Raw genomic sequence first — 26616 nt, 5'->3', positions numbered from 1 at the left:
TACTGTAAGAAGATAGTAAGAATAATAATAAACCGGCCAAGTGCGAGTCATACCCGCGCACCGAGTGTTCCGTACTACAGTTAACTAATGTTGCATTTTTTTGACATTTTGCATGATAAATCAAAAACTATTATGCATAAAAATAAATAAAAATCTGTTTTGGATGTACAGGTTCAGTTCTTTCATATGACACCTCATTTACAAATTATTTGTTCAAGAACACATTTTAATTTATTATGTGATGTAACCACAAGTTCACGTTTTTGGATTATTCCCTTAAGGCGTGCTATAAGACCTACCTACCTGCCAAATTTCATGATTCTAGGTCAACGGGGAGTGCCCTATAGGTTTCTTGACAGACACGACAGACAGACAGGCAGACAACGAATTGATCCTATAAGGGTTCCGTTTTCCTTTTAAGGTACGGAACCCGAAAAAGACGGAGATAATGTTCAACCCTGGACAACTAGGTACTAATGCAGGTCGGCACTCAACTCTAGTTCAAATACCTACTACTTTAAAAGTAGGTAATTGAGTGCTATATTTTTAAGACACAATATCTAGGTATTGTATTACTTAGTATCTTATATGTAAGCACTATAATTAACTTTTATATTAAATACCTAGACCTCATTGCAAACCTGAGGCAGAAGTAAAATTCTTATAAAAGACCGATAGATTCTCTGACTCGCCTTTCTCTAGGGAAATTAAGTATAGGGGCTTGCAGGTAGATTCTGTTATTCGTTAAAAATTAACTAAAATGTTATTAGCTTCTGGAACTCTAAACTAAAAAAAGGACTGGACAGTTGTTGTGGGAGTATTAATTTTTCAACTAACTAAGTAGGTACATATGTGAAAAACTTTCGGTGGGTGCAAAATAGATGCGCGTGTATATCCATGCGTCTGGGACTTAAGTCCGGTAGAAGAATTTCAACAACCATCATCATCATCATGATCAACCTATCGCCGGCTCACTACAGAGCACGGGTCTCCTATGGTGAGAAGGGTCTTGGCCATAGTCTACCACGCTGGCCATGTGCGGATTGGTAGACTTCACACACCTTTGAGAACATTATAAAGAACTCTCAGGCATGCAGGTTTCCTCACGATGTTTTCCTTCACCGTCAAAGCAAGTGATATTTAATTAATCAAAACGCACGTAACTCCGAAAAGTCAGAGGTGCGTGCCCGGGATCGAACCTCCAACCTCCGATTAGAAGGCGGATGTCCTAACCACTAGGCTATCACAGCTTTTCAACAACCATACATAACAATTAATGTTGAATTTCATATAATTTAAATCTACTTAAGTACTTTTGGATAAATTAATTTTTGATTTAGTAGGTACCTACAAGATTAAAATCAGGCTGACACATAAATGTAAAAGCCTGTTAATAAAAGATTTAAAAAAAAGATTAAAATCTATCCAAAAGACTTAATTTTTTTTTCCTAGCATACAGCAACATTATGTAATGCCAGATTAATTGCTAATACCATCTAGCCTATGGGCTAATATTTCTACTTGTTTACAGTCCAGTAACTGTTCTTAGTTCATTCTAATACGTAGGTTCACTTACGTACTTACAGTTCACTATGTTCTTGTGACCTAGATAAAAATACTAAGATATAATGACAACAGAAACAGCTATAACAGCTATTTCACACTGATATAAAATAGAGTTAAAAAAATTGCTCAGTGAGCATATCTTACCATATGACGGACCGAAGATTCTAATGTGGACAACAGATCTAGGTAAGTACTGAAATAAGTAGGTAGTTCTGATCCTAATATATGGTACATTGAACTCAAGAAAACGGGGGATTAAAAAAAAAAGTTTCGAAGAATATCTGCCCATGTTCGTATGAGCTATTTTCATAAATTGAATGACGCCTGTAAAGGGCGAAGGACGATAATGGTATTACTCCTTGACCTACTTGTTCACGTAGACTAGAATTTATTGGTAAAGACTATTTACATAGGATGAACTATTTTTATCGTATGCTTATTGCTCAATCCCTTTTGAAAATTTCTCATGCATCTTCTGTACATATAAAAAGACTTATCCGGTCTGGCTGACTGATTTATTAAGCCTAAAGCACAGACTAAGCCACTGCGTAAGAAACTTGAATTTTTTACAGTAGATTCCTTTTATGACGTAGAAAGAAAGAATATATTATACGTGACAGGTCGAGATGGCAATCGGGGTATAAGGAGAGGGGATACTCCGCACACCCGCACATCACCTGCGCTATCCCGCACCGGGACTATTAGCGGGGCAGGTTAGCGCGGGGGCTGTGCGGATGTGCGGGGCGTCCCCACCCCGATTGCCATTTCGACCTGTCGCGTACTATAAAATATAAGAAAGGACTTTTGGAAGAAGATAGGGTATAAATTTTGTATGAAAGTCCAAGTTATAAAATTAATATTTAAGCTGTGGCGTCGGTTAAAAATGTAGAAATACGGGTTTACGATTTTTGTAAATTCTACTTTGAAGAGAGTGAAATAGGAGATGAAATTTACCATGAAATCCGTCATTTTTCATCTAGCTATTTGCATGAAAATTAATATTTGGTCTTTCGGTAGGTATAAAATGAAGAAGTGTTTCAGGAATTTCGGAAATTTCAATCCGGTACAAATTTTCAAAAATTCCTCTCGAGCGAAGCCGGGGCGCGGGTCAGCTAAATATTCTATTTGTACTTAATTTTTAGTATCAAGCGTATTTTCCTAGTTGGGTTTGATTTGATAACAATAATTATGGTGTTCAAAAATAAAGAAAAACTTCTTGAAATAAACATTAGCGACATTCTAACATAACTAATTTTCCCCGCTCCTCTCCAACTAAGCTTCAAGCTTGTCCTACGAGCAGTACGACAAAGTGCAACGAGTTTACGGATGGGGCTTAAACCTTCCGGATTAATCTGTCCCATGACCGTATTATACCGTAGGTATTGAGGCTTTAAAAGTCCCATAAGAGTTAAACACGCGGTTCTAATACAGAGCTAAATTCCGATAAAATTAAAAGCTATTTCACTCGCTGAAAGGTTAATGCTACTGCACTGAACGGCAGCTATTAAATAGCGATTTCAGCTTGAACTGAAAATTTGGCTGGAGCTCCTTGAAAAAACGACGACATGCATGATGGATTGATTATCGATTCCAAATAATCGTGACCGAAGCGGTAATGTGATAAACGAGCCAATTTAAATTTTCGCCAGCCGAGCGTTCAGAAATACCAGCGCGAACAAGAATTTCCTTTCGACGAGCGCCATACGAATGAGTATAAAAAGAAAATTACATAGTAAAGGGATGCTTACTCTTTTACTGCCAAAAGATCGGGGAGTAAAATTCTTTTTATTGCCCTCAGTTTTACAGCCTTGGTAATAGGTGAATTCAGTGAACGTTAAGTTCGTAATTCCAAGTGGAAGCATCCGGAAGCTCGCCACGGTCTACGGTCTACCTTTGTCTGCGTTGTTTCATTTGTTTCTGTTTTTGAATTGGTTTATTTCGTAGCTCGCGGCTGTTTTCCTTTTGAAATATAAAAAGCTTATATTTCAAAACTCTTTATCAATGAGTCAACATCATAATATTATTTCCTTTTATATGCGCCATAAAAGCTTTCCCTAGTTTACTTTATTATGGATACCCCTTAAAAACCAAAATAGTTTTACTTATTTATTAATGCACATTTGAGACCAAGGACTGAAGCGCAGCGTTGCCAAAAGCGCAGTTTTGGGAGACCTCCATTAGGTGGACAAATGAGATCAAACAAGTCGCAGGGAGATGCTGTGAAAGTCCCTACCAGAGACCTATGTCCAGCGGTGGACTTCTAGGTATCGGTTGACGATGATGGTACTGATGAGGCCAAGAACTTTAAAATAAATCTAAATGAGCTATTGCATTTTACATGCATTTATAATCCATTGATTTTGAGCAAAAGAACAATTAAAAATGTCTGAAAATTCTCGTATAGCGGCCAGTAATAATGACTGACTCTTGCAGACACTTGAAGCAAAACTCGTTAAAATGTAGTGCACTTGTCATACTACACAGGTGAGTGCAAATTGAACGATTCGAATCTGAAGTAACTAAAATAATTAATCGACTTTGTTTTGAAAATACAGCCATAAGTTTCCATCTAATCGAAAGCTTTCTCATACTCCATAAAATATTCTAAGCAATACTCTTCAGTCTTCTATAAGACATGTTTTTTTTGGAATCCGGCTTATACATGACCAAATCAGCAATGAAGAGATCCGTAGAGTAACTGACAAAGCTCAACGGGTTACGAAGCTGAAGTGGCAAGACAACGGGCAGGGCTAGAACAAAACACTTGTCCAGCAGTTGGCGTCTATCGGTTCGCAATAATGATGATGCTGTTTTGAAAAGACTATATTGCTTCCAAATCGATAACTAATAGGAGGTAGGTACTAGGTATGTACAATTCTACTAACTCTCACATAATATTAACTAGATACCCTAACGAACTCTCAAAATTCCAAGCTCAGAGTTTGCCAAGAGCTAATACATCGTGAAACTACTTTACTTTTCAAAACGCGAATAGCTAAGGTTAACCTTGTACAGTTTCATGTGTAATATTATGCTAGACTTATGGACAAAATCTGATTTTCCTTGAATTATAATAATCATTACTGAAGTTGCAGATCAAAACCGCAATGAGATATGTTTTATTATTATTATTTAGATACAAGTTAGCCCTCACTCCATTCATATCACACACTTCATATCATGAATTCAGAATAAATATGGTTCCAGAATATTGAAGTTGATACATATTATAACTTTGTAAATGAATTAGTTTCTTTGTAATATACTATAGACAGATTGTTAAACTAAGCTCCAATGGTATGTATACGAACCCAACACATTAAGACTTGTTCGTCTAAAACTTATTTTACCGCAACAAAGTTTGCAAAGTGAATACAAAATTTTATGGAGATAGAGCGACACAAAACTAAAATAATAAAATAGTGAAATAAAACTGAAACGCTAAAACTCAAAAGGGTTCGAATGGTCTGTCGAAAGTTGGAACGCTGGCGGTGACTGAGCAAAGAAAAAAGATAATGCGAGCAAAGCGTACTTGTTTAAATACGAGATGAAGTTCGCTTTTATAATACGAGACCAATGTACTGCAAAATATGGTCTATTAGATTCTAAAAAAATATATTTTTGCTTTTTATTTCAACTGTAAGTTTCTGTGTCAAATGGCTATTTTTGTTTGAGTGATTGCCTAACAACACTGAAGTGGCCTGCAGCGAAGCCTAAAAGGAGGGATGTGTTTGACCTATAATATGTATGTATGTATGTTCGTTTCTATATCCACTAATATCATATTTCGGAAGCAAGTATTTCAAAACGACATTATGAAACGGTATAGTGAAATTCAGATTTCGTTCATATTATGCTACAAGAGACCTATGTCCAGCTGTGGACCTCTATCGGTTGATAACGTTGATGATGATAGTACAAAAATATCAACATAACCCAATAAAGTTAATCGCATTCTCTTTGGTTCATCTTTTTATTTGTTTTGCTGCTATAAAATAATAAATTTAAAGTAAAACAGATTCGCAATACATTGGCTCTTTAATGTGATTGGTGCACTGCATTTATCGTTAAAACTCCGTGTAAAAATATGGGAAAACAATCCAAGCCAATATCCCGAAAAATTCGCGTTCACGGCACACAGAGATAATGGCCAGTGGAAACAAAATGTTTGCGTCCTCTCGAAAGCGCAGCCGGAAGGAAGACAGCGCGCAGCCAACTGAATTTATGATCGCGCCATACAAAATTACGGGATATGAATTTCACTCCAGTTTCATACTGTCGTTTCGAAATGTTTGCTCGTGAAGTATGATTTTTTGACCAAAAAGTAGAAAGCTGTATCAGCTTTACGAATTTAATTTTAATATCTTACTACAGCACAAGTAAGGAGATAAGTAATTATTATTTTACTCATTTTAATTTAATAATTTTAAGTTTTGGCTTTGTCTTTTAGTTTTTTCGCAAAAAAGCGTTGTTGTGCTTGGGTTTGCTGGTCTATAAAATTCTTAATAAAATGTTACACACGTTCGATGTTGGTTCTGTGGTCCTATCGCTTTGACCCACTGGTCTTTTTTAAAAATTATCTGTACTATACTGACATTCTATAAACGTAGTAGTTTGTACCACTGTGTCTGTAACAGCATCTATTTGAAACTGTCTAGCGTCCGTACATTAAGAAATATGTATTGAATTTCAGAGGGTAGGAAATTAGAAAATTTCCTATGGTCATATCGAATGAATTTACTGCTTATATTTCAAACTCAGTTCAACGCCCGGGCTGTTACCAAATACTCAGCAAATAAAGCTTCCACAACATTTTATCAAAACCTCATAGAATGACTCCTACTTGTAGTAGGTACGGAGTATAATAGGTTTAATGAAAAAAGCTGTAAAAATTCAATGAGTAAGAAGTACAATAGACGTTATACTTAAAGGCAATCTTTTTCAGGCTGTTGCCTTTTATTTAAAGGTGACGGAGAAAATAACATTTTTAAGATCAAAACTGCGTTGCGGCTTTACCAATCTCACCGAGTAAAGGTCATAGCTCATTAGAGCCACCCGGCACCCGACCAACACCGGCTCGTCATTAGGCGTCCACCCGTTGTCGACAGCTAATCCATGGGTGGGCACCGCGTTGTCACCAGTGAACCTCGCGTAGTCAAAATTTTCGATTAGTCTATCAGCAATAGGCTAGTTGACACTTTTTTTAAGTAGGTCTTAAATGGTTATTATTTGTCCTATTAGATCAAAAAAATTAACACTATATTTTTTTGCGCCCTAAAAACCGTAAAACTTTAATTTTAAAATATATTTTTCTTAGACAGGTGAAAACACTGTCGGCCATGTTTGGCCGATAGATTATCTGTGCTCTGACGTCATGCATTTGTAAACAACAGCATATCCTCCCAAAGTTTAATAAACATGACTTCTATACTAGTTTACATGAAAAATATAGTAATTATCGTTATTGTATCATCCGAGAATGTAAAAAACGCATCGATAAAGACCACAGGAAAGTTGTGGATTAGAGTGCCCAGTGAAATAAATATACGTAACACGCAAAGACTTGCTTAAAGGGATCCTATCCTATATGACTAACGACTTCAACCCAAATTTATTTTTGCAAAGATCACTTTGTTGTAAGTCTTACTTAATAACTTATTCAATTTATAAAGAGAAAACTATATTTTTTTACGTTTACTATGAGTTTTTAGAAATATATAAAAACTAGCTTATGCTCGTGACTTCGCCCGCGTGGACTTCATAAATTTCAAACCTCCATTTAACCCACTCAGGGGTGGAATTTCAAAAAATCCTTTCCTAGTGGATACCTTCTCTTTACCTACAAAGAACACACCCACCAAATTTCATGTATCTAGGACCAGCTGTTTAGATGTTTAGGCTGTGCGTTGATATAAGTTAGTCTGGACTTGAAATTTTATATATATGGATACTACGTTAGTCAATAGGGATGACATTTGTTTGTTTACATATTTAATGACGTCACATCATGGCTGACAGCGTTTTCTGAGTTTCAAATAAAAATAAAAACTGTATTTTTTTAAATTGGATTTATATATCCATCCTGCGTTTTTAATAATTGTTATTGATATATTTCGTTGTCTTAAGCAAAATACTATAATAAATAATCATTTATTGGACGAAATTAGATATGAGTCAAGTAGCCTATTGGAACTTATTATTAGTCCACTCAGGACTGCTGCGCTGGCAATGAGCAGTCAACACAAGGCAAGCATGCGAGCAGTCTGCCAATCCGCATTAGGCCAGCGTGGCAGACCATGGCCTAAAACCTTCTCTGTCTGAGAGGAGACCCGGCTCAGTGGGCCGGTAATGGGTGGATTATGATAAACCGCACGAGGCGAAGCGATGCAGGTCGGGTGCCGGGTGGCTCTAATGAGCTATGGCCTTTTATCCGTTCCATATACTATTATGGTAAACTCGTGGTAAACTCCGTTCGTCTATCTAGCAACATGGCTTCATTTTCCTGTTAGCTTTAAAAATTAAACCGTTCCGGTGCACTGGTGCCTGGAGATTAATGATATTGAACAGCTAACAAACTTCAACTTTTCTCCTCTTAAAGTCTGCGCAAACTTTTAATGGATATTTTTCTCGCGCATACTAACCCGAAACCATTCGCCAGATTTGTTACAAAATTTCGCAAAACCATGTAAAATTTAATAAAAATATTAGGTAAAGGAAAAACAACGTGATTATGATTTTTTGATTAGTCAATTTGTGATAACAATAAAGAAATTTTTATGTAACCATTAAACTTCGTGAAGTTAATGTGTAACTTCACGAAGTTTAATGAATGGTTATATAAAATTTTATAATTATAATTAAATAATATAACATTTTAGGAAGATACCTGCAAGACACATTTTTAACGTTTAAGGGTGTCTGGCGGGGATTCCCACGACACCAAGTGTCTGGCAATGCATGACGTGATTTCTAATACCACTTCGAATATTAACAACAATAGACTTTATACTTTGAGGTAAGATTTTTTACACCTTTACTTCCTGTCCTCAAGCCACCATGATCCAAACAAACGTTCCTCCCAGTTGGGGACAATACGCAAAGAAATTTTCAGCTTTAATAAAATAAAGAAAGTCTGGCACGCGTTGGCTCTCGCTCTATTAGAGACCCACGAGAAAACCGAATTTCCCAATAAGTAAAACATTAAACTGATAATATTAAGAAAGACACTGATGCAGATAATATTTATTATGAAAGATTAGTCTTCGTCTTTAACTAACAACTAATTGAGTTGTAGAACTCAATGCCAATCTATATTCAAAAGCGTAGATTTGCCAAAGTTCGAGAGATGTTCAACATCTTACGAACAAGAAAGACTTTGCTTGTGGGTGCCACTATTGAATGATTAATGATTGAGCGTACGAAACTAATCTCAACTTTGCAGAGAACGTGAAGTCAATTGCAACTTCTAATGGACTTCATGCATAAAACTTGATGCAGCGATCCAAGTGTTGCATTGCAATACCATCGGGAGTTCATTATGTGATGTTTTTCTTAAATAATAAGATATTTAAATTAAAAAGTTTACAGTTAGAGGATGAGTTGTTTGAGAATTTGTTACAATAAAGACACACTACTTTAAAAATCTATAGGATTTGTATATTAAATACTTAATGGAGATCTCTCTCCATTAAGCAAATATAATAATATAATAGCTCTCTCTCGTAAGCAAATATTATAAAATGCCGAAGGTCTGGCACTTACGGTCTTAGTCCATAACATAAATTCCCGTTTTGAGAATAATTAAAATAAACGAATTTATTTTTTATTTTTCATATATCAAAAATTGTAGTTACAAATTATTAATCGTAACCATTGGAAATGCTTATCTCTAAACAGAGATTTCTTCCAGCTTCCCATTCAAGACTGAGTAAGGTGTATTAATAAGTGGAATATGTTTATTAAACCCGTTCACTTAATTAGGTGTCCAGCAATAACATAACTAAATTAGTAATAATATGGCGGGAACCAATTCACAATGAAAACATTCAAATTAATTCAGCATCCTGTTTGCACGACCGTTATGGGATGTTTGCCTACGCAAATATTTCCATTTTGTCAAACACTGAAATATGATAATGGCAACATAAATATTCATTTCACTTATTTGTTTGTTTAGGAACACATTAACTAGCGCGAGTGTGCGATAATATCAATCATTATAATAATTTCATGTGATAACTTAATATTGGTCAGGCTTGGATAAACTACCTATTAAAAAGTGTGGTACCTACTCCGCGAGCAACGTAACACCAGCTCGAAGGAACATCTTCAGTTCCTAGTGTTATGGTCGAGCCCACATCACACTGTTCCCGTACAAAACCTTAAAATACAAGGGTGTAACCAAACTTATCTTTATTGTTATACTACTTAAACACAATCCAATACTAATAACCATTTGCTTCATTTTGTAGTTTTAGTGATTTAGTATTTTTCAAACTCGCAATTTATAGCGTGCAAAACTAGGGTCAATGCCCTTCCTACGACGCGGCATTGACTGCGAGTGGCACACTTATGCAACATTCGTTGACTTCTAGCGTCAGTTTTTGTTTTATTTGCAATATATCGTAAATTTTTACAGAATTATAGAATTATTTTATATTTTTTTGCGTTTTTTGTGGTATCACATCAGTACTATCACCTGTCTTCGTTTTTGCCAGCTTTATGGTTACATCCTGTATATCTAACCAAAAAATAAAGATTTCATACACTTGTAAATTTTATCAAAATTTCGAAGAAAGTTGTTTACACCTGTCAATATAGATTTTTCACACTAGTGAAACCCAATGCTCAAAACTAGCTCTGATTTTAGTGTTTGTACATAATTTTCTGTAATAAAAAGAAGAATTTAATACTTACATACAAAGTCATGTTTTCTGAAAAATCTTTTAAATTAACAAAATATTTCTCCTATGGGTACACGTTATAAGTACTCACTTTTATAATATAAACTTTCAGGAAGGCAATAAGCAATCACTATTATTTTCCGCTCCTTGTATTTAGAGAAGCCTGTTATTTTAAGCTGTTTATTTTTCTCCTCTACTTTATTTTCTTAGTCAATAGATATACAGTTCCCTAGTCAATATTGTTTCAGTTATATACATTTCAGTAATAGAATTCTTCAGATTTAAAAATTAATCTATTACAAACACTTTATAAAATATGTAAACACATTTAACTTGAAGCCTAAGAGTTCAAGTTAATATGTTTGAGCACTGGAGACTGAAGATTAATGATTTCGAACACTGAACAAAATTCAACTTTGTTCCACTTCGAGTTCGTATCAACTTTTAATGGATATTTCATTCATGCATAGGAACGTGAATTCCTAGTTTTTTTTTTAATTATACATAACGCTTTCAAACTTGAACAAAATCTTTTGAATCGTCCTATATATCTATTTTTATTGTTCCCTACTTCAAAAGAAAGAAGGAACCCTTATAGGATCACAAATAAGCTGTCATAGCCAGTAGTTAGGACGTCCGCCTTCTAATCGGAGGTGGGGGGTTCGATCCCGCGCATAGCACCTCTAACTTTTTAGAGTTATGAATGTCACTCGCTTTATCGATGAAGGAAAACATCGTGCGGAAACCTGCTTGCCTGAGAGTTCTCCATAATTCTCAAAGGTTTGTGAAGTCTACCAATCCACACATGGCCAGCGTCGTAGACTATGGCCAAAACCCTTCTCACTCTGAGAGGAGACCCGTACTCTGTAGTGAGACGGCGATGGGTTGATCATGATGATGATAGGATCACTTTGTTGTCTGTCAGTCTGTCTGTTCGTCTGTCGATCTGTCAAGAAAACCTATAGGGTACTTCCCGTTGACCTAGAATCATGTAATTTAGCAAGTAGGTAGGTGTTATAGCACAACTAAAGAAAAAATCCAAAAACCGTGAATTTGTTGTTACATCACAAAAATAACTTAAAACGTCTTGACGAAAAAATTAATTTACTAAATCACATTAACTTGCAGTGTTCTACCTTATTTTCTACATAAGAGTGGCAGGTACGTATATTTTATACGATGGTACGGAACCATTCGTGTGCGAGTCCGACTCGTACTTGACGGGTTTTTTTGGTCACGAGAATTATGGTGCAGAAAAATCTTATTTTGACAGATTTTTATAAATAAAAACAAGAAGGGAATGAATCAAGTCCTTGATGATTTTTTTTAAAGAATACATGTTGAACGTGACTAATATTTCCCTTCCCACTCCAACTAAATGTAAAGCTTGTGCCAGGAGTAGGTACGATAATAGTGCAACGGGTGGGATTTGAACCGCCGACCGTTTGAAATTCAGTCCGCTCCTTAACCGTTCGGCTATTGAGGCTATAACAAAATTATAGAAAAAAATTTGTTTACAAAAAAGTGGACGTCTTCTTCTGTGTGTCCGTCTGTTGTGCGTGCATTGCCCCTCCCCGCTGAAGTAAAAAGTGGACGTGCTGCTCGTGCCAATAATTCGAAAGTTCAATCATGCTTATGATACAAATCCTTTATGTGTAGGTAGTAGCTGCAACAAAATGTTTATGTGCCTCGAAAGCGTAGCCGGAAGGAAGCCAGAGCAGCGCACAGCCGACTAAATTTATGATCACACCGAAAATTACGAACAGTTGAGTATAATCCTGTCTAGTAAAACACTACTATCTTTCTGAATTATATGGCTTTAGCTTGGTTTAAACAAACACTAATGAGTTAAAAGTCTGCCAATTTGCACTTGGTCAGCGTGGTGGACTATGGCCAAACCCTTCTCAAACTGAGAGGAGACCTGTCCCACACCGAAAATTACGAACAGTTGAATAATATATTCCTCTCTGGTGAAACACTATCTTTCTGAATTATATAGCTTTTGCTTAGTTATAACAAACACTAATGAGTCAAGTAAAGTGGTAGGTAGTAGCCTAGTGGTTAAAACGTCCGCGTCCTAGTTGGGGGGGGGAGGGGGGGGGGGGGTTCTGGGGTTCGATCCCGGATAGATCACAACGAAAATTACGAACAGCTTTTACAAACACTAATGAGATAATAGGTAGACGTCGCGTCGGTCTCCAGCTCAAAGGGTTCGATCCCGGGCACGTACCTCAAACTGTTCGGAGTTTGTGGTACGTAATGATGCGGATGATGAATGAGCTACCTAAGTATGATTTTCGTTATATTGATTGTCATTATACTTAGTAGGTATTTTTAATTTCGTTACTTTCTCAATTAGCTTTGACGCAACAAAAGTACCCCTGTTTGAGAACAGCTCTGATTATGCTAGTAATAGATTTCATTTAAGAAGGTTTTTGTAGCGTTTCAACGACGGCGGCTGGCAACAGTTTTTCAGGATTATCGAAGAAAAACGACGGCTTTATCGGATCTTAGGAAAGTAATCGCCGAGGCTGTGACTGTTTTCTCATTATCCGATCTATTTTGCTTAGGGATTACCAAAACTCATTGCTATTTTATACATTCCTAGTACTTTAATCTTAAATCGATCTTTATACGAAGTACTTACCAGCACAGTGGGGCCGATTCTCTTGTACCTACACAATCTCTAAACTAAACTAAAATGACTCGTCTAAATCTATTGCTATCCCTATCATAATGTTGCTTGCGGAAAAGGATAGCACTATATTTAGACCTGTTAATTTAGTTTAGTTTGGAGATTGTATACACGAGAATCAGCCCCATTATCTTAAGATAAATAGATAAATAGGTACCTAATATTACAAGGGGACTCAGTTCGGTGCTTTCTCCATACAAACGTAGGAGGGAAAATACAACAATATTCGATATCGTACGCACAAAACTAAGAATTATATTGATTTATCTCGTCATTATCTAGGTTCAATGATATCTAAAACATTGAAAAAAATATTGATTTAAAAGTTACGAGCCTCAAAAGATTCCTATTTTAACACTAAATTTATGACAACTTTGGGCGTAAATAAATAAGATTAGGGATATGAAAATTCTAAAACAATTTATCATTAGACGTAGTTTATTTATTCATTAGTTGAAATAACTTTACTTTGCAAACATAAATTCAGTAGTTTTTTCTCAAAAATACTTTTCCTAAACCTTTTTCGCGCGCTTGATTTCAGTGATAATCATCGTGCCTCTCAACTTTCTCATACAATGTCAAGTGAAAAGCAAACACGTTACCCACGTGCGCTGCCAATTTCGGTCGAGCGTCCTGCGTCACCGACGTTCATGAAATATACTTACCTAGGTTCTGTTAGAAGTCCATATGTTTTTGTTTATCGGCTTTATCCTCTCTTTTTTCTAATGGAAGGTGAAGGGTTAATTCAGACTAGAATGAAGAGATAGCTCATTTGATTTCGCCCTATCCGAAATCAACCTCAGACCTTGGCAATTATGAGGAAACAAATAAACGTAGATATTCTACATATTACCGACTTCCTGTACTTAAGTAAATAGAACGAAAAATGATGAACTGAACTGAATGGAATAAAATAAAAATAGTTTGGTAGGGACTATGGTAGAATATGTAACATTTTAATCAGAAATAAAGTTTTTTAGTAAATACGCGTAGTTATAAAAATTCGTTGTTGACTTACTCGCAAGCCAAACAAATTCGCCACTTAACTTTTGTGTTGATAACGGAATTTAATATTGTAAGGCTAGTCTATGGGTGCACAAACAAACGAAGGCACGTCCGAGAATTAATTAACAGAAATTTTTGGGTAGCACTGAGCGGATTTTATTAGTTTCCTTTTTTCGTAGCCGAATACAGGATAATTAACGCGATAGCCACCCTTAGTTTGGAAGGTGAGCGTCAACAGCTCAACGGTTAAGGAGCGAACTTAAATCCGAAAGGTCGCCGGTTCAAACCTTACCCGTTGCACTGTAGTCGTACCTACTCCTAGCACAAGCTTACGCTTAGTTGGAGGGGAAAAGGGAATATTAGTCATCATAATGAACTTGGCTAATAGGTATTCTTTGAAAAAAAAAACACCTAAAATTCTCATAGTTATTACAATATTAATTTTTAACTTTAGGACTTTAATTATTGTCAAGGAACAAAAACTTATTTTTCTACAATGTGGTGATCTGGAATCAGTATGGTAGGTAGGTACAATGTGCAGGATGCACTATGCACCACGACCCACATATTTAGCAAAGCAAGCAATACATACGCTACACCACCACTCAACATCACACAGATTCTACAAGACACACTACTTGCGTTTCAATTCAAGTGGTCAGGTCCCCTGCAGCATCACGATTGAGGAATTGGGATTCCCAAATCCCACGGACAAAGTCACCGGAATCATCTAGTAGACGTATAAGTAGTAATACAAGTATTATTGCAAAGTATCAACTCGGAGTGAAACGTGCATAAAAAAATTCTTCTGTAAAATAACACGGGGCGCTTTAAAAATAACGACGATATTTTATTTATTTTAAAAGGATTTTTTTTAAAGTGCCTAGTGTCTTAACAGATATTTTCTAAAGTTGGGACAAAATCGGATAAGCGACGGAATATTTAACAAAGTTTCAAATACAGCCGCGGTAGGTTCAGTATACTTAAGTATGGCTTAAGAGCTCATTGAAGGTAATCGTTTAATCTAAAGAACTTAGCGTATTTTGGTTACGTTCGGTGTTCTTAAATTTTAAAGTTTAAAACAAAGGTAGAGTTGATTACTTTTGAAACATTTTGTTGTAAATACACTAAAACTATTCTACTTTTAAATTTTCAGTGCTTATAGATTCAGAACACTTTTTTTGCTTAAAATACCTACCTACTCATTATTTTTTATTGTTTCGCTTAGGATAATGTACACATTTCTTAAACATTTTTTCTTATACATTGCTAATACCTGTATAAAAAAAATTGTGATGACTTGCGGTTCCAGTTTCACTAAGCAGTGAAAACATCGACGTATATCGATAAGTGACAACATTTTCATTGAGTAGTAGGTAATCATCATCATGATCAACCGATCACCGGCTCACTACTCGGTACGGGGGTCTTCTCAGAACGAGAAGGGTTTGACCATAGTCTACCACGGCGGTGCCCTAGTGCGAATTCACAATTAGACTTAAATAGACTTGAAAATACACACACCTTTAAGAACATTATGGAGAATTTTCAGGCATGCAAGTTTCCTCACGATGTTTTCCTTCAGCGTTAAAACACATCAAACTCCGAAGGTGCGTGCCAGGGATCGAAGCCCAACTAGGAAGCTGACATTTTAACCACTATGTTATCACCGCTTACTTATGAGTAGGTAAGGTCCTTTAAGTGATTGGCACCACATTTAAATAATAGGAAGCCAACGTACAAGGAAATATTTTAATATATCTAAATTAATAACGCAGGGTGCCGCTGAATTCAGGAGGCGCAGGACCGTGGCGAGTGGAAGTCCCTACAAGAGACATAATATCCAGCAGTGGACGTCTATCGATTGATGACGATGATGATGATGATGATATCTAAATTAAAATAAAAATAAAAACATTAAATTAAATATTATAAATCAGATATTTTCTCAGAACACGAAACACAATATTACTTTGGACCCGAAAGTAAATAATAATAATAATAAACCGTAGACATTGTGCACTTGGAATTTGTATACAAAAGAAAAGCACCCGTCAAATCTAATAAACTTTTTAATATAAGTAAACCTTGGGTTACGAAAAAATATTTCAGCCCGTTTCTAAGAAAAGTGAGACCTTAGTACGTAATTTCCATAATCATTTTACGAAGGACTTTTTCTCCAAACCTCAAAGTAAACAAGTTAATTATTTTGATATAAAAGCATCCTGTAGAAATGAGATTTATTATTTTATTATATACGAAAAGAACTTATTTTTAAGGTTCCGTACCTCAAAAGGAAAAAAGGAACCCTTATAGGATCTTATTCGTTATCTGTCCGTCTGTCGTGTCAGTCTAGAAAACCTATAGGGTAGTTCCCGTTGACCTAGAATCATGAATTTTGGCAGGTATGTAGGTCTTCATATGAAATGGCTTTACCTGTACATTCTAAAACAGATTTTTATTTATTTTTATGCATAATAGTTTTTGGTTCATCGTGCAAAATGTCCAAAAAATACGACTGTAGTACGGAACCCTCGGTGCGCGAGTCTGACTCGTACTTGGCTGGTTTTTCGTTTATTCCATACTAGATGATGCCCGCGACTTCGTCCGCGTGGATTTAGGTTTTCCTGTTAAAACTCTTTAATTTTCCGAGATCAAAAGTAGCCTATGTCCTTCCTCGGGATACAGGCTATCTCTACACCAAATTTCATCAAAATCGGTTAAACGGATGGGCCGTGAAAAGCTAGCAGACAGATAGACAGACAGACAGACAGACGGATGGACAGACAGACAGACACACTTTCGCATTTATAATATTAGTAAGTAAGTATGGATCTAGACGGACGAGTGACCTAGTTTTGACAATGCTCAACAGTCGATTGCAATGATAAAGCAACATTGACCCAAATCGGTTACTATAGATGGTTGAATGACGCATGAGGGTCCGAGTTTGGTCTCTTCTGAGTTCTGTGCCTCCATGCCTCGGAGAGCACAGTTAGCACGATCCTAGTTATTATAAGTTAGTATGTATCTACATAATATAGTCCAATGGTTATTATGACCATTACTGCTGAAAAAAAACAATCGCTCAAGCACAGCCTAATCCATACTAATATCACAGTTACAAATGTGAAAGTGAGTTTGTCTGTCTGTCTGACTGTCTGCTAGCTTTTCACGGCACATATATTATTCAACCGATTTTGACGAAGTTTGATACAGAGATAGCTTGCATCCCGGGGAAGGACATAGTCTACTTTTATCCCGGAAAATCAAAGAGTTTCCACGGGATTTTTAAAACCTTTAGGTTCAATACGCAAGCATCATCTAGTAAATAATAACCTTTCGAAACATGTAAGTGGCAGCAAAAGTTTCATATACTTATCTAAAAGCACAGAATACATAATAGCTAAAAGACAAAATAAAAGATAGATTTAAAGAACGTAGGTACTTCATAAAATATACGAGTTTAGTAAAAGGTAACGTAAAAATAAACGTGGATACTTATTCCTAAATAATAAATAACTATTCGGAACACGTCGTACTATTTACTCGTATATTGCGCTATATACAACACAAGCAGGCTTTACTTTGCAAAATCTTTATGTAACGGTCGCATCGTCCGTATTATCGGCAATTTAATGGGTCATAAAAGGCCGAATTTACGAGTGCAGCCCAACGGTTGGTTCGCGTCGTGCCTTACACACTATCTGATCAACACCCGAATAGACGTAGAGTATTTTAGTGCAGTGTTATAAGTGAAACTACATGATAGTATGTGTGAGCCAGCTCCCAATCTGTGACTAGAAGATGGCTATAAGCCCAACTAAATATATTATTATGGTGGAGTGTATAGTGCGCGACAGATCGAGATAGCAATCGGGGAGGAAACGCCCCGCACACATGCACAGCCTCCGCGCTAATCCGTTGTGGGATAGCGCGGCTGACGGGAGGGTGTGCGGGACGTCCCCCGTCTTATACCCCGATTGTCATCTCGACGTGTCGCGGACTGTAGGTACGGTGATAACCTAGTGACCCTAAAGACGTCGGCCTACTATTCGCTATGTCTGGAGTTCGATCCCGGGCACGCTCCTCTAACTTTTCTGAGTTAAGTGCGTACCTAGTTCCGACGCGGTGAAGATCTAGGTAGGACCCACAGGGATATACACAGTTTTTAGCAAGTTTAATTTGTTTTAGATAAAGCAGGTCCTACACAATACACATATGTGTATTGTGTAGGTATAGGTAGGTGTGTGTGTACCTACCTAAAGCGGGCCAAGTACGAGAGCAATTTACAAGTAGATACTTGCATGTTACAAATTGTTTAGCTAGACCAAGCTTGGCTCTTCGGCTCTATAGGTAAACTGTTCTAATAGAGACGCTCCATAGTAATTTGGTCTCTCAACTTTACCAGAAAGTTTGTTGGTTAACTACATAGTGGCTTAACTTTATAGGTACTGTACTAGTTGACCTGCCCCGGCTTCGCTTGAGCTGAATTTCTGAAAATCGGTGAGGGTGGAATTTCTAAATATCCTAAAAGACGTAAGTTATGCGGAACCACGTTTTTTTTTGTCAATTTTTTCTGAAAGCCTGTTTAAATACCCATATTCTTAGATTAAAAATGAAATATAAAGGACATTTATAAGATAGGTAATAGAGAATACAGAATTCCAAACTAGGTTTGGCGAGTGTTTGTCTGCGTATCCGTTCACATAGATTACTTCTCTCTTAGGAACACATAAAACTTCTTTAGTCATACCGTGTGAAAAATCACATTGATTTGTTGCTTCATTGTAGCGTAACAGAAGGATAAACCGACAAATAAACAGATTTTAGCATTTATAATAAGCAATTATTAGTAGGGATAGCAACAAACGTGAAATTGGCATTCGTATTTAAGTCTTAAATAATGAATTTACTCGCTAATGCCCGTGACTTCATACGCGTGGATTTAGATTTTCAAAAACCCCATGGGAGCTCTTTGATTTTTCGGGATAAAAAGTAGCCTATGTCACTTTCCAGGTCTTCAATATATCCATGCAAAAAATCAGGTTCAATCCGTTGCTCCGTTGCGACGTGGTTGAAGGACAAACCAACAAATTAATAAACCAACAAACCAACAAACAAACACACTTTCGCATTTGTAATATGGGTAGTGATAATATGGGCAGTGATTGCTCGTTCATTGCAATTTTCATAATTCATTTCCAATCTAAGTTTCACTTACCCAACGATAAACTTAGTTGTACACTCATTGATTAAGTTTATTGCACACCAGCTACCATCCCAAATTAAACATAGAGCTACCGCATCGTCCTTTACTACTAGAAAGTTCTACTGGAACAGTATTGTGGCTATACCAGCTACTAGCTCATTTTCATATTGTGTCAAGTTAATATCAATACAGTTCACTTAATCATCATCATCATCAACTCGTTACGGGCTCACTATGGATTTGACCATAGCCCACCATGCCTGGCAAAGTGCGGATTGGCAGTCTTCACATACATTGGCAGACTTGGTGGTCTACTTAATACTTAGTATCAATCCAATACTTGTTTGTCTGTGGTAAGCACCGAGGGAAAATCCAGTCTCTGGTGGTAAGTATCTTAGTGTCGATGATGTAAAAACACCTGACCTGCAACTATTACTGCTGTCTACCGACCTCCTTGACAACTACTGTGGCAAAGAACTATTCCGCCTAGTTTACCCCTCACCATTAATTTATTATCGGACCGCACGGCATCGCAAAGGTCTGCAGTCTGCACCCCTATAATATTATAGTCGAAATTAAACGGAATCAGACGAAGCGATTTGTTTCCTCATTTCTAATACGCACTGCTAGAATATGGGATGCCTTTCCGGCGTTCGTTTTCCGCCTAGCTATAATATTGGTACCTTCAAAAGACTAGTAGGTAGGTACCTACCTACTATCTTAGACTGCATCAATACTAACTATAATACGCGACAAGTCGAGATGGCAATCGGGGTCTGAGGCAGGGGAACGTAAAAAGTTTGGGCGTGAGGCTTACAGATAGTGGCTTAGGTCTGATAATTGTTGAGGAAAGTGATTCGTAGTGATATACCTAATACCAACGTTATCAAACGTAGACTTTTTTTTTTTTTTTTTTTTTTTTTTTTTAATACAATAAAACTTAAAGCTAGCCTTATCTAATTACTATATAAATCATGACCGCGTGGAATGGTGCCAAGAATACTGGCTGCATTTCCGCGCTGGACAGCCAGGCTGATCCGCTGCGCAAAAAATGAGCCAGCCCTTCTGTCACCAGTTGAGGCTATTAATCGCGGTGAAATGTCTCGTAAAAAATTTTTAGCACTAAGACTCCATGGCCCCAGGGTCTCCACGGCAAACGGCACAAAAATGTAACTCTCTATAAGAGAGGCATACTTGCGCCGCTTGCCGTTTTCAGCTGTTTCTGCTGCGGCTCCCGGTCTTGATGCTGTCTTCCTGATATGACACGGGGCCAATGTGTCAACGCAAGTTGCGTCCCACATTAGCGCCCGTCCCCGTTCCCAGGGAACCAGCGTCGTAGACTCATATATGTCGGCTGAAGCATGTAAATAATCTTGTGAAATCACTCTCGACTACCACGCCTTAGGTATATTATGACTCGATAATTGTATTTACTCGAATAGCACTCGAGTATCCAAAAAGCAATTTAGTTGAGGGTGGGTGTAGCCGTTACCTACACCCACCCTCAACTAAACCGAGTCGGGTTCTTTGCGCTTACCGAGGCGGGAAGCGCAAAGAACCCGACTGCCCAACCGCGGATGCTGGCGACTCGGCCGGGGGAAGTAAGGGAGGAAACGAAGGACGGCCTTCACTAAGTGGAGTACGGCCTCTCGCGGACACCCGCGCAACCCCCGGCTGTTCCACCGGCGGACATGCGAGCGGGCAGGAATCGGCCTCTGACCGCAACCCACATGCCTCGGGAGAGTCGAGCACCACCACCGGAAGGGCTGGGCAAACCGTGGTCATGGACAGGGGGAACGATGGTGGTCACACCGACCCCAAAGGGAACCCAATCCGGACGCGGGGCGCAACGGGCCCTGACGGTTCCAACACCGCTCGACCCCCAACGACAACAACAACAACAACAACAACCAAACCAGACAGTGACAACTTACAAAAAGTCCCCAACCCACCTAATAAGCGGGCTCACCCCCGCTCTAGGAAGCGGAATAGGGGAATGACACAACCAGACACACAGAACAACCCCGGACCGTCGTCAAGTCAACCTAACAACAAAAGAAATAGACCTGACGACTCGATCTCACCCAGGGGGGAATATAAACGACCACGAACGGACCACAGACCACACCGAGACGCGAAGGACCACTACGCGAAAGCCGTCCAATCGCACTTGAGTGTGGCTGTGACAACTACCCCAAGGACTGACTTAACTCAAGCTGAGGCGAACACCATACAGGGTCTGATACAGAAGGCGATTTTCGCGGCCTGTATCGAACCCTTGGCGCCAGGCCAAACCCGATACGCCCCGGCGTTTGAAGGTAAAGCCTTCCTCAGCGAGGGTGTCCTAAAAATGTGGTGCCACGACGACCAAGCACTTAGCTGGCTCAAGAACGTGGTACCAAATTTAACATCACCAAAGAGCGGAACAAAACTCACTGTGATACAACAGACCGAAATACCAATTAGGGTAAGGTCGGGGCTATATGTCCCGGACTACGACGGGGAGATAGGCCAACTACATCAAGTCCTATCTCATCAAAACCCGTGGTATAAGGTGTCACAGTGGGTCTTGTTCAGCTACTCGCGAACAACCAGCAGCCCTCCTGGTGTGTTCCTGATACTAGGAATTCCCAACGAGGAGCTGCCAACGATTCTGGAGCGCGGCAGGAAGGTCGCCTACTCCACGGGCACTATCTATATCAGGTTCTTCACGGATGAAGGACTAAGTGATGTACCGCCCGGGCATAACTTAGAGCCTGAAAACCGAGAGGAGCCTGATGTGGGTGGTGACATGGATGTGGATGAACCAACCAGTCAGCTCTGTGCAACACCTGAGCCCTCCGTAAGCACAGTCCTCGGCAACATCGAGGAAATGCTAGCGGACTCCCGGACTAACCTCATACAACCCCGGGAGAGAAAGGCGACACAAAACGCTTCAGAAGAAACTGCCCCTGCCGAACAACCCCCGGCACAGAGGGCGACAGAAAAATAAAGATCATTCAAACCAACCTCCAGCACAAACACCTCGCCACGGCCACGTTACGTAGGCAGCTGGAGGTTGAAGACGAGACCATCGCCCTGATCCAGGAGCCGTGGGTCAGGGGAAAAACCATATGTGGTTTCGGAAGCTGTCATGGTAAGATCTTTTCACACAGCAATGATGAACCACCAAGAACATGCATCTACATTCCACGCTGTATTACAGCGTTACTACTAACACAATACTGTTCCAGAGATCTGACAGCAGTTAAAATAAATAATGGAATACAACAAGGCATGGGGCGACTGCCAAAACCAGTGGTCCTAGCATCAATATACATGCCCATTGAGGACGCAATACCAACAAAAGAATTGGTGGAGCTTGTAACACACTGTGAAGATAACGACATAGATTTAATCATCTCTGTCGACAGCAACGCACATCACAACCTTTGGGGATGCACAGCCAACAACAAACGTGGTGAGAGTTTAATAAATTTCCTACTAACCACTAACCTAACAATTATTAATATGGGTACCGAACCGACTTTTGTGACGAGTAGGTACCAAACCATAATAGATCTAACCCTAGCGTCAACCAGAGCCGCAGACCACGTAAAGAACTGGCGAGTCAGTGATGAGCCCTCTCTCTCTGACCACAGGCGGATATGCTATGAGCTAGATCTCATGATAACTCAACATGTACCAAAAAGAAATCCAAGGAAAACCAACATACTAAAATACAAAAACCTGCTGACACAACAAATAGGTGTAAGTAAACCAAAAAACATCAATGATATCGATAACATCGAAGGAAACGTAAATAAACTAACAAAATATATTAGAACAAGCTATGAACAAGCTTGTCCCCTAAAGAAAAACAACATAAAACAACCATCGAAAAACAGCTGGTGGGGTCCTGATTTGGAAAGAATGAGGAAAAAACTTAGACATCTTTTCAACAGAGCCAAAAACACCAAACAAGAACAAGATTGGGACAACTATAAGGAGGCCCAATACCAATACAATAAACGCGTCAGGGAAAAGGAAAAAAACTCCTGGCAAAAGTTCTGCACAAGCATAGAATCAAACGATACTGCTGCTCGCATACGCAAGATTCTAGCAAACGATAACACCCGCACACTCGGCTCGCTGAGGAAAGCTGACGGAACATACACCAAGAACGACAAAGAGATAAGCGAAACGCTCATAGAAACACACTTCCCTGGCTGTAGAATAGTAGATTCAACAGACTGGGTGAACACCCTTGGTCACCATCCAATAGAAGAGGATTGGGACCTTGCCAACAACATAGTCACGCGAGATAGAATCAGCTGGGCTATAGACACCTTTCACCCTTTCAAAACAGGAGGGACCGATACCATTTTCCCAGCACTTCTACAATGGGGAAAACTTCAACTGATGCCCTGGCTGGAAATAATATACAGGGCCTGCATAGCATACAAATACATCCCAATGGCCTGGAGAGAAGTGAAGGTGGTCTTCCTACCAAAACCTGGTAGGAGTGACTACACATTGCCAAAGTCCTTCAGACCAATCAGCCTTACATCATTTCTATTAAAGACGCTTGAAAGACTGGTCGACCGGTCTCTCAGGGACAGAACTTTAAAGCATATACCACTACATCCCAACCAACATGCTTACAGTACGGGTAAATCAACAGAAACCGCATTGCACTCTGTTGTGTCCAAAATCGAGCATGACTTAGAAAACAAACTATCGACATTAGGCATTTTCATAGATATTGAGGGAGCCTTTGACAAAACAACTTTTGATAGCATTGACAAAGCCTTGGCACGATACAAGGCGCCAAAAACTATACGCAGCTGGATAAGAGTAATGCTAGAACAGAGAATTATACAACTAGACATCAACGGAGTCACAAAAGGTATAGTAGCGAGAGGCTGCCCTCAAGGAGGTGTTTTATCACCAATCCTGTGGAACCTGGTAGTTGACGACCTGATAACTAAACTAAACAAAAGTGGGTTCTATACCATTGGTTACGCGGATGACCTCACCATCCTAATCAGTGGTAAATTAGAAAACACACTATATGAAGTTATGCAACGAGCCTTGCGCTTAATCGAAAGATGGTGCGATGGAAATGAACTTACAGTAAATCCAAAGAAAACAGAGATGATTCTGTTTACCAACAAAAGAAAAATTGAGCTAACAAAACCACCAACCTTGTTCAACACAAGCCTTGAACTGTCCACTGAAGTAAAGTACCTCGGTGTGACGCTGGACAGCAAGCTCAGCTGGAAAAGGCATACAGAAGATAAAATTAAAAAATCACTTACAATACTAAATCAATGCAAACGCATGCTGGGGAAAAAATGGGGACTAAAACCAAAGATAATGAAATGGTTATACCTAGCGGTTGTAAGATGTTCACTAACCTATGCTGCACTTGTATGGTGGCCAAGAACTCTCCTTACAACCGCCCAGCAAGAACTACAGAAATTCCAACGGCAAGCATGCCTCGCCATTACCGGCTGCATGAGTACTACACCAACAGCAGCACTCGAAATTATACTGGGGATTCCGCCCCTATACCTACACATTAAAGAAGAAGCAACACTCGCAGCCTTGAGACTGAAAACCTCGGGTCATTGGAAAGAACACAACACAATGCATACTAAAATTCTTTTGCAAAGCATAAACAAAGAGCCACGTCTGGAGTGGAAATGCGACAGAACCAAAAAACAACACATACTAGACAAAAACTACAAGATAAACACAGGAAAGAATATGAATCCGAGGTCAACACGAGACGCAATAGAAGTGTACACCGACGGATCCAAAACCAAGACTGGCACAGGTGCAGGAGCCTATTGCCAAGAACTGAACATGAGGATAAGTCACGCACTCGGTAAGGAAAACTCTGTCTTCCAAGCAGAGTGTGTGGGCATTATGACCGCGGCTATATCCATGACCAATCGACAGGTAACAAACTTTAAGATTAACATTAACTCTGATAGCCAAACTGCTCTTAAAGCCTTGGCTAGATTCTCGACGACCTCCCAACTTATACAAGACTGCCACAAGGCTCTGCAAACTCTCGCCATGTCAAACGACATCACCCTAAGGTGGGTCAAAGGACATGATGGAGACCAGGGAAACGAGGCAGCAGACGCACTAGCACGAAAGGCTACGACACTGAAGGTGACAGGGCCAGAACCAATCGTACCCATACCCTTCAGTGAGTATAAAACCTGGTTGCATGAACTAACACTAAAAGAACATTCTAAACTATGGGCTAACACAACAGACTGCAGGCAAGCCAAAGAGGCTTTGCCTAACATAGACAAACGTCAAACTAACAAACTACTCCGCCTGGACAGAGGTAAACTTAGGAAGGTGGTGGGACTCATAACAGGGCATAGCCCATTAAACAAACACCTTTTCGTTATAGGTGTCACCGACAGTCCTCTGTGCAGGGTCTGCATGGAGGTCGATGAAACACCGACGCACGTGCTCCTGGAGTGCACGGGCGTGGCAGAGCAACGCGAACGCCATTTAGGTTCCCCGACCTCACTCCAAGAAGCCCTCGGCAACCTGGGCGGTCTACTTGGCTTCTGGAGTGAGCTTGGATGGCTGGAGTGAAGACTTCGGCGGGGAGGGGTGATGCACGCACAACAGACGGAAACGTTTAAGTGCGGAAACCAGCCCAGAATGAAGAAAGAAAAAAGAAAGAAGCCGTTACCTCAACGCATATCAGTCGATAATACTGGTTAGGTGACATCGACTCAAAATAGAAAATGGATTGGGGTCTGACTTCATCGGTTAGGCCTTTATCTACCTAACGAGACCCGTGCCTCGGAGACCACGTAGGTCGTCGGTTCCGACTATTATCATTAGAACCGTCAAAATCAAAAATTAAAAGTGATGAACAATTTAGTTGATAGATTACCAGCTACTCTTTTTTTCTTAATAAAAATGGCGAGCAAACGAGCAGGCGGGTGGCCTGATGTTAAGTCATTACCGCCGCTCATGAACATTTGCAGTACCAGAGGAACCACCAGAGAGAGAATATTATAGTTTCATCAAAATTATCAGTGCCCAAACTATCTATTTTCATATCAAAATATACCAGTCGGGATGTTATTGCAAAGCTGAAATTGTTCTTGTTACTACTGCATTAGAAATACACAAATTATATTTCAGAACATCGCATCGATATAACTATGATTTTAGGTACCTACTTATATATTAACTATAGTCAGTTAGTCAGT

The 26616-nt window shown here is 39.0% G+C and overlaps 1 protein-coding gene across 1 annotated transcript; it reads left to right on the top strand.

Moving 5' to 3' along the window:
• Positions 1 to 897: 897 nt before the first annotated feature.
• On the top strand, positions 898 to 25995 carry LOC138403667 (uncharacterized). The gene is made up of 3 exons (XM_069505043.1): positions 898 to 997; positions 20824 to 22841; positions 25797 to 25995. The coding sequence occupies exons 1-2, from the start codon at positions 898 to 900 to the stop codon at positions 22371 to 22373; spliced, it is 1650 nt and encodes a 549-aa protein (XP_069361144.1). The 3' UTR covers positions 22374 to 22841; positions 25797 to 25995.
• The last annotated feature ends 621 nt before the right edge of the window (positions 25996 to 26616 follow it).

Source organism: Maniola hyperantus, chromosome 2, assembly GCF_902806685.2.
Source record: "Maniola hyperantus chromosome 2, iAphHyp1.2, whole genome shotgun sequence".
NCBI classification, from domain to species: domain Eukaryota; kingdom Metazoa; phylum Arthropoda; class Insecta; order Lepidoptera; family Nymphalidae; genus Maniola; species Maniola hyperantus.
The sequence above is the reverse complement of the archived record's forward strand: the minus strand, read 5'-3'. Positions and strand labels throughout refer to the sequence as shown.

Coding starts and splice junctions, on each gene's coding strand:
- LOC138403667 (XM_069505043.1), top strand. CDS start 898: ATGCGTCTGGGACTTAAGTCCGGTAGAAGAATTTCAACAACCATCATC. Junction 998..20,823: donor CAGAGCACGGGTCTCCTATG/GTGAGAAGGGTC, acceptor TTACTCGAATAG/CACTCGAGTATCCAAAAAGC.